The following is a 9,428-nucleotide window of genomic DNA, read 5'->3' as shown; positions in this document are numbered from 1 at the left end:
GCGGCGCCTGGCACAATCCCCTCCCCGCCGGCCAGGACAAGCTGCTGGTGTCCCTGCGGAAGGAGCCGCGCGCCCTGGTGCAGAACGTGAACGTGGACGAGGCGTGGCAGGAGCCCGGCCAGTCCAGGAGGGATTTCCTCTACGCCAGGCGCCTGTCCCTGCTGTGCCGGAGGTTCGGGGTCCCGCTGGCCGCGCCGCCGGCCGAGGATCCGGCCGAGGATTCCGGAGCTCGCCCTAGGTCCGAGGTGCTGCAGGAGCGCGCGTTCGTGGACCTGGCATCCAACTGCCAGGCGGTCATCTGCTGCCGCGTGACGCCCAAGCAGAAGGCCCTGATCGTGGCCCTGGTCAAGAAGTACCACCAGGTGGTGACCCTGGCCATCGGGGACGGCGCCAACGACGTCAACATGATTAAGAGTGGGTGGCGGCGGCAGGGCTGGGGGTGCCTGGGACGACTGGGGGGCTGCTGATGGAGGTGGCGGTGGGACGGGGGGGGGACCTGAGGCAGGTGGGGAGGGCTGATAAGGGACAGAACGATGAGAGGGGGTCTGGGGGCGTGCGAGGGGCTGACCAGCTGCCTGTGCCCCGCAGCCGCGGACGTGGGCGTGGGGCTGGCGGGCCAGGAGGGCACGCAGGCCGTTCAGAACAGCGACTTCGTGCTGGGCCAGTTCTGCTTCCTGCAGCGCCTCCTGCTGGTGCACGGCCGCTGGTCCTACGTGCGGATCTGCAAGTTCCTGCGCTACTTCTTCTATAAGACCATGGCCAGCATGATGGTGCAGGTCTGGTTCGCCTGCTACAATGGCTTCACTGCCCAGGTGCGTCCCCCCTCCCCCACCGGCTGCCCCATGACCGGGCCTCTGGGGATTCCATGCCCTTCCCAAAGCTGCTAGGAGCAGCACTGGGCACACTGAGAACCCTGGAATCCTCGGTGGGCAGGGCTTGCCTGAGGCCACATGGCAAGGCTGCATTAGTGGAGGCCTAGAGTCCAGGTGAAGGGAGGTGGTGGTCCCTGTCTAGCTCTGTGCCCAACAACTTCCAGGATATTTGTTTTGTTTTGTTTGAGACAGAGTCTCACTCTGTCACCCAGGCTAGAGTGCAATGGCATGATCTCGGCTCACTGTAGCCTCCGCCTCCCGGGTTCGGGTGATTCTCCTGCCTCCACCTCCTGAGTAGCTGGGATTACAGGCGTGTACCATCAGGCCTGGCTAATTTTTGTATTTTTAGTAGAAACGGGGTTTCACCATGTTGGCCAGGCTGGTCTCGAACTCCTGACCTCAGGTGACCTGCCCACTCCAGCCTCCCAAAGTGTTGGGATTACAGGCGCGAGCCACCGTGCCGGGGACACTCAGAGCTTTCAAGCAAGGGCAGGCACTGCACATGGACCTCCCCTTCTGGGGACAGTTGAGGGAACAAGACCTTGAACCCCAGAGAAGATCCGATGTGGGAGCTGGCGCTCCACTCAAGACTCTGAGCGGTATCATGACAAGGACTAGAAGAGGCCCAGGGCAGTGCTGTTCCCTGCGTGTAGGGAAGCCGTTGGGAGTCAGGTGCCTTTGAGAAGGAATGAGCTCCCAGCACTAACACCTGGGCATTTGAGAAAGCGTTTTACACAAACCCCTTAGTAAGTATATATTGGTTTCTCTTTTATTTTTATTATTATTATTTTTTGAGACAGAGTCTCGCTCTGTTGCCCGGGCTGGAGTGCAGTGGCACAATCTCGGCTCACTGCAACCTCCGCCTCCCGGGTTCAAGCGATCCTCCTGCCTCAGCCCCCCTAGTGGCTGAGATTACAGGCGCCTGCCACCACAACCAGCTAATTTTTGTATTTTTAGTAGAGACAGGATTTTGCCATGTTGGCCAGTCTGGTCTTGAACTCCTGACCTTGTGATCTGCCTGCCTCAGCCTCCCAAAGTGTTGGGATTACAGGCATGAGCAATCACACCCTGCCTTTTTTTTTCTTTTTTTTTCTTTTTTTTGAGACGGAGTCTCGCAGTGTTGCACAGGCTGGAGTGCGGTGGCGCGATCTCGGCTCACTGCAAGCTCCACCTCCCGGGTTCACACCATTCTCCTGCCTCAGCCTCCCGAGTAGCTGGGACTACAGGCGCCCGCCACCTTGCCTGGCTAGTTTTTGTATTTTTTAGTAGAGACGGGGTTTCACCGTGTTAGCCAGGATGGTCTTGATCTCCTGACCTCGTGATCCGCCTGTCTCGGCCTCCCAAAGTGCTGGGATTACAGGCTTGAGCCACCGCACCCAGCCCCTTTTTTTTCTTTTTTAGGCAGAGTTTCACGCTTGTTGTCCAGGCTGGAGTGCAATGGTGTGATCTCGGCTCAGTGCAACCTCCATCTCCTGGGTTCAAGCGATTCTCCTGTCTCAGCCGCCCGAGTAGCTGGGATTACAGAGCCCACCACCACACACAGCTAATTTTTATATTTTTAGTAGAGATGGGGTTTCACCATGTTGGCCAGGCTGGTCTCAAACTCCTGGCCTTAAGTGATCTGCCTGCCTCAGCCTTCCAAAGTGCTGAGGTTACAGGCATGAGCCACCATGCCTGGCCCGTATCTCTTTCTTGAGGCCATCCAATTAAAGCAAAAACCCAGAGGTGCCATTGTGAGGGAATTTGATCATGCTTTCCTTCCTTCCTTTATCTTCCCACCTTTATCAGTCCACACTTCACCCCACCCCAGTCCCAGCCCCAACCTTGAGTGTAACTCGACTTTCTACCTCACCCAGAACCCTCCCTGGGTGCCCGCTTGGCAGGTTCCTTGGGTGTCTGGAGGCTGACTTGTTCTTCTTGCCCTTCTCCCCCGGCTCAGCCCCTGTATGAAGGGTGGTTCCTGGCTCTTTTTAACCTCCTGTACAGCACCCTGCCAGTTCTCTACATTGGGCTATTTGAACAGGTGAGCAGTGCAAGACTGGGTCCTCCTTTCAGGTCTCTGCTCAGCCTCTCCTCTTCTCCTCTGCTCTTTGCAGGGAGGGGGGCTGGGAGACCTTCAGGCCATGGGGTGGGGCTCAGGGGCTGCAGTCCAGTACCTCTCCCTACCCACTGCCATTGACCTCCTCCCGCTGGAGCCTACGCTCATCCTGGGGCCGTCCAGCTTCTCCTGTGTGTGGGAGCCCCCACCCTGTGCTGGAGCCCCCAGGCCTCTGTCTACCAATCCATGCAATGGGGAGAGGGGATCAGAGCAGATGACTCTGCTAGGTTTATCATCCCCCAGCTCCAAGAGGCCCCAGCGATGCAATCTGGAGTTGGGAGGGTGGGTCACATGGAACATTCCAGATGATGGAAGTGTCCCACACCTATGCAGTCCAGCACAGAAGCCGGCAGCCACACGTGCCCAGTGAGGAACGCTTGTGCTGTGGCCGATGTGACCCAGGGACTGGATTTTACATCTCATTTCATGTTTGCTAGAACCGTTTTTTTTTTTTTTTTTTTTTTTTTTTTCGAGACAGGATCTCGCTCTGTTGCCCAGGCTGGAGTGCAGTGGCGCAGTCTCAGCTCACTGCAAACTCTGCCTCCCAGGTTCAAGCGATTCTCCTGCCTCAGCCTCCCGAGTAGCTGGGATTACAGGCATGCACCACCACGCCCAGCTAATTTTTTTTTATTTTTAGTAGAGACAGGATTTCACTATGTTGGCCAGGCTGGTCTTGAACTCCTGACCTCAGGTGATCCCTCCACCTTGGCCTCCCCAAGTGCTGGGATTACAGGCGTGAGCCACCGTGCCTGGCCTTGCTGGCATCTTTAACTGTGGTGAAATACAAATCACGTAAACTACTCTGTCTCAGCCAGACTCATGCATACAGCTCAGCAGCACCCAGTGCATTCGTGTGGCCACGTGACCAACCTCCAGGGCTCTTTCCATTGTATTTTATTTTATTCTGTAGACGAGGTCCCATTCTCTCACCCAGGCTGGAGTACAGTGGTGCGATCACAGCTCACTGCAGCCTCCACTCCTGGGCTCAAATGATCCTCCTGCCTCAGCCTCCCAAGTAGATGGGATTACAGGTGCGCACCACCACACCCGGCCACTTTAAAAGGTTTTTTTGGCCGGGCGCGGTGGCTCAAGCCTGTAATCCCAGCACTTTGGGAGGCCGAGACGGGCGGATCACGAGGTCAGGAGATCGAGACCATCCTGGCTAACACAGTGAAACCCCGTCTCTACTAAAAAAACTACAAAAAACTAGCCGGGCGACGTGGCGGCGCCTGTAGTCCCAGCTACCCGGGAGGCTGAGGCAGGAGAATGGTGTGAACCCGGGAGGCGGAGCTTGCAGTGAGCCGAGATCCGGCCACAGCACTCCAGCCTGGGTGACAGAGCGAGACTCCGTCTCAAAAAAAAAATAAAAATAAAAAATAAAAGGTTTTTTTTAGAAATGGGAGGTCTCACTACGTTGTCCAGGCTGGTCTCAAACTCCTGGCCTCAAGCAATCCTCCCACGTTGCCTCCTAAAGTGCTGAGATTACAGGCGTGTGCCACCGTGCCTGGCCTTCCTTGGTTTTAATTCACTTAAACTCAAAGAGCCGCACACAGAGAGTGGCCACCCTACTGGCCTGCCCAAGGAGGTCCTGATCTATGTTGGGGGTCCCCCATCCCCTGCAATCCCAAGAGCTTCCCCTTGCCCCCAGGACGTAAGCGCGGAGCAGAGCCTGAAACAGCCGGAGCTGTACTTGGCGGGGCAGAAGGACGAGCTCTTCAACTACTGGGTCTTCGTCCAAGCCATCGCCCATGGTGTGGCCACCTCTCTGGTCAACTTCTTCATGACGCTGTGGATCAGCCGCGACATGGCAGGACCTGCCAGCTTCAGCGACCACCAGTCCTTTGCGGTCGTGGTGGCCTTGTCCGGCCTGCTGTCCATCACCATGGAGGTGGGCAAGGTCCTCACCTCCCTGGGGCCTTGGACACGGCCTGTGGAGGCCTCCTCCCCTGGGGACCACTGCTTTGGAGGCCTTGCTGGGTGCCCTCCCTGGACCCTAGGGGCGGGTGTCCTGGTGCAAGCTCTGCCAGGCCCTGGATTTACCCCACGCTGCCTGTCCAGGTCATTCTTATCATCAAGTACTGGACTGTCCTGTGCGTGGTGACCATCCTTCTCAGCCTGGGTCTCTACGCCATCATGACTGCCATCACCCAGAGCTTCTGGCTCTTCAGAGTGTCTCCCAAGACCTTCCCGTTTCTGTGTGAGCCCCCGTGGGGAAGTGTGATGGGCGGTCGTGGTGCCAGGGGTCCCTGATGGAAGAGGTGGCAGGTTGCTCATGACAGTCGTCCGGCAAAGTGTCCCGGGGAAGGGGCTCCTTTATAAACCAGGGACAGAGGCACCAAGGCGCTCCGTGGCCTGGGGCCGTCTTCGGAGCTGGGGGCAGGGAAGGCGGCACAGGCTCCCAGCAGGCTCTGCTGTGACCCCGCCCTGCCCCCAGACGCTGACCTCAGTGTGCTGTCCTCCCCCTCCATCCTGCTGGTGGTCCTGCTGAGCGTGTCCATAAACACCTTCCCTGTCCTGGCCCTCCGGGTCATCTTTCCAGCCCTGAAGAAGCTGCTCGCCAAGGTGAGGTGGGCCTGGGCCTGGGGTCCTCACCCGGTACATTCCAGGACCCTGGTGGGGGAGCCACGCAGGGTGTAGGGACTGCAAAGTGTCCCAGTCCCTCTCGGCCCTCCAAGACACTGGGCTGGGGGGAAGGGTGGGTGCGGAGCCCCGACACACGCCCAGTGCCCCCGGGACCCGATTTCCCAAGAAGGGAGACCTCACTCCCCAGACAAAGCAGCAGAGAGCACCCAAAGGCCACCCTGGGTTCCAATGCTGATGCCATTGGACTCTCAAGGTTTTATTTATTTATTTTTATTTTTTGAGACAGGGTCTTGTGCTGTCACCCAGGCTGGAGTGCAGTGGCACCATCTCGGCTCACTGCAACCTCCATCTCCTGGGTTCAAGCGATTCTCCTTCCTCAACCTCCCAAGTAGCTGGGATTACAGGCGCACACTACCACGCCCAGCTAATTTTTGTATTTTTAGTAGAGACGATGTTTCATTATGTTGGCCAGCCTGGTCTCAAACTCCCGACCTCAAGTGATCCGCCCGCCTCAGCCTCCCAAACTGCTGGGATTATAGGAGTGAGCCACCGCGCCCGGACTTAATGTTTCTATTTAATTAATTGATTTTTTTAGAGATAGGGTCTCACGCTGTTGCCTAGGTGGGAGTGCAGTGGCGTGACCACGGCTCGCTGAAGTCTCAACCTCCCAGGCTCAAATGATCCTCCCACCTCAGCCTCCCAAGTAGCTGAGACCACGGGCATGCACCACCATACCCAGCTAATTTTTTAGCTTTTTTCTAGAGATGGGAGTATCATTATGGTGCCCAGGCTGGTTCGAACTCCCGGGCTCACGCAATCCTCCTGCCTTGGCCTCAACATGTTGGGATTCAGGCATGAGCCACACCGTGTCCAGCTGACACCATCAGATTCTACCCTGAATGATCTAGGGCTTGGGGATTGAGATGACGGAAACAACCTTGAAACGGTTTAGGCAAAAGGAGGAACTTGGAAACAAGAGTCCGTTGACAGACGAGTGGGTCAACACAGCGTGCTCCATCCGTGCAATGAAACACGCCTGAGCCATGGGAAGGACTGAGGCTCTGACAAAGGCCACAGCATGGATGCACCTTGAGGACATGTGCTCAAGGCCGGGCGCAGCGGCTCACACCTGTAATCCCAGCACTTTGAGAGGCCGAAGCAGGTGGCTCGCTTGAGCCCGTGAGGTTGAGGCTGCAGTGAGCTATGATTTTGCCACTGCATTCCTATCTGAGCAACAGAGCAAGACCCCACCTCAAAAAAAAAAAAAAAAGAAAAGAAAAAAGGGAGGGGGACTTACTAGCCCATGTAACCAAAACATACATGGAAAAGCAGGTTGCAGCTGAGATGGGCCCCAGAATTGACTGGAACGGTGTACCTGCCCTGCCACCTCTGTTCTCCCTGCCCAGCTCCTGCCACCTTTACTGCACAGGCTGGACACATGGCTATTCCAGGCTCACCTCTCCTAGATTTGCTACTAAAGGGCAGCCAAGGCACCTGGTGGCTGGTCTACAGTTAAGTCTCAGGGAAGGACTCTGATTGGCTGAGCCAGGGTTAAGTCCCAGGCAGTAACTCTGATTGGCTAATCCAGGGTTAGTTTCCAGGGCAAAGCCAATTAATGGGTCTTGAAAAGCAAAGGACTAGAGTCCTCCTTATAACTCCACACCGGGAGTTGAGGAGTCTAATTGGCTCAACTTGGGTAGGGAAGAACCTAGCCAATCAATAGTGGCAAAGGGCTTTGAATCCTGCCTCTCCTCCTTGGGGGACAGGTCACCTGAGAGCCATCAGCCAAGCGTAGGAATCTGATTCCCCTGCTCTCCCCTTTGCTTTTCAGGAGGAGAAGGTGGAGGAGGGCCCGAGCGAGGACATTTTCGCCGTGGAGCCCTTGCCTCATTTATACCGCGAGTCTCGCGCCCGGCGTTCCAGCTATGCCTTCTCCCACCGTGAGGGCTACGCAGACCTCATCACTCAGGGCACCATTCTGCGGAGGGGACCAGGGGTCAGCAGTGACATAGCATCTGAATCCATAGACCCATCTGATCAAGAGGCATCTTCAAGCCCAAAGGAGTCACACTGGCATCTCAGGAAGATGTCCTTCCTGGGGAGGAAGAAGCGCCAGTCACAGGGGCAGGTGTCCTCCCTGGAAGTACAGCACCTCCCTACAACTAGCTCATCATTTTCTATGGATAGACAATCCGCTATTCATTCAGAAAACCAACTTGCCCCCCCCAGGTATGTGCTTACCAGCACCAACAGGCTATCTGGGTCTTTCCAGGAGCAATTGCCAAGGGTACAGGAGAGGCCACTGTCACCCAAGCAGAGGCCACCTTCTCCTGAGAAGTTGCCGTTGACCAGGGAGAGGTCATATTCTCACCAGGAGAAACCACCGTTGCACAGAGAAAGCCAGCTGTCATCTTCTGAGAGCCAGCCACAACCTCTGGGGAGCCAGTCATTGCTTTTAGGCCAGCTGACACTGGACAGCCAGCCAGACTCCTCAGAGGAGAAGTCAGCATTTTTGAAGCCCTCCACCCCGTTATGGAAGAGCTGGCAAAGGGAGCCCCTCACCCCCAAGGAGGGGACGGTGCCACTTCCAGACAAGACGCACAAATCTCAGGTGGAGACTCTGCCACCAAGTCTGGAGGAATCGTCCACGTCCACGAGCGAGCAGCCTATGGAGGTGGAGCCCTGGCCCGCGGAGAAACAGTCCTCATCATCCATGGAGTGGCAGCTGGTGCCTGGGGAGGAGCAGCCACCCTTGCCCCCAGAGGAGCAGTCATTGCCCTCTGCAGAGGTGACCAAGGGTCAGCAGTGACATAGCATCTGAATCCCTAGACCCGTCTGATGAAGAGGCATCTTCGAGCCCAAAGGAGTCACACTGGCATCTCAGGAAGATGTCCTTCCTGGGGAGGAAGAAGCGCCAGCCAGTTCTGCTGCAAGTCAACCAGCATGCAGGGGGCCTCCCTCTAAAGACAAGGGCTCCACCTGCTTTTCTTTTTCCAATAGACCAGGGTCCATCTGACCCCAGCGCTAATTCAGGCTCACCCTTTCCCTACAGTTTTTTTTGTGATGGAGTATTCCTTCCTGGTTTTTAAAATCAAAGCACTGACCTCTAGTGCTCTAGCTGGGTATTTGCAGGGTAAACTTTTCTTCTTCATACTGGGGTAAGATAATGTGGGTAAAGCTTCATTGCTCTCAAAAGTTGTTTATTAAAAGCTGTGGCTCCCCCACTGCCTGACAGCTGGCCCCTCCCAGCAAAGTTTATACATTCCAGTTCTGGTGCCATCTAGCTTCTTCCTCTATCGGGAAGCCCTGGTTTCTCCCCTTCAAATGCACCTTCATTCACTGGGGTCTCCGTTCACTGTAGACTCCAGAAAGCAGTGAGCAGTGATGTCACAGAGGCAGGTCGTGACAAGGTCTGCATCTTGGGGCTTGGTTGACTCAAAGGCACCAAGCTTTTCTTTCAAAGGCGCCAAGCTTTTCTTTCTGATTCTTTTTTTTTTTTTTTTGAGACGGAGTCTCGCTCTGTTGCCCAGGCTGGAGTGCAGTGGCCGGATCTCAGCTCACTACAAGCTCCGCCTCCCGGGTTTATGCCATTCTCCTGCCTCAGCCTCCCGAGTAGCTGGGACTACAGCTGCCCACCACCTCGCCCGGCTAGTTTTTTGTATTTTTTAGTAGAGACGGGGTTTCACCGTGTTAGCCAGGATGGTCTCGATCTCCTGACCTCGTGATCCGCCCGTCTCGGCCTCCCAAAGTGCTGGGATTACAGGCTTGAGCCACCGCGCCCGGCCTTCTTTCTGATTCTTAACCATTCCCTGTGGGCGGTGGAGTTGTGTGGGCAGTGGAGGCTCAGAGCAGGCTGCTGGCCCAGGAAGAAGATG

General features: G+C 56.2%; 1 protein-coding gene across 1 annotated transcript in view; it reads left to right on the top strand.

Annotated features, from left to right (window-relative positions):
- Nucleotides 1-8,581, top strand: part of ATP8B3 (ATPase, aminophospholipid transporter, class I, type 8B, member 3) — a 28,726-nt gene extending 20,145 nt beyond the window's left edge. The window contains 7 exon segments of the mRNA XM_011964037.1: nt 36-414; nt 589-812; nt 2,812-2,895; nt 4,619-4,858; nt 5,029-5,167; nt 5,405-5,532; nt 7,385-8,581. Of these exon segments, the coding sequence (XP_011819427.1) occupies nt 36-414; nt 589-812; nt 2,812-2,895; nt 4,619-4,858; nt 5,029-5,167; nt 5,405-5,532; nt 7,385-8,362 (2,172 nt within the window). The 3' untranslated portion in view covers nt 8,363-8,581.
- The last annotated feature ends 847 nt before the right edge of the window (nt 8,582-9,428 follow it).

This window comes from Colobus angolensis, unplaced genomic scaffold, assembly GCF_000951035.1.
Source record: "Colobus angolensis palliatus isolate OR3802 unplaced genomic scaffold, Cang.pa_1.0 Scaffold64, whole genome shotgun sequence".
Classification (NCBI taxonomy): domain Eukaryota; kingdom Metazoa; phylum Chordata; class Mammalia; order Primates; family Cercopithecidae; genus Colobus; species Colobus angolensis.
Note: the sequence above shows the minus strand (reverse complement) of the source record. Positions and strands in the feature narration are given on the sequence as shown.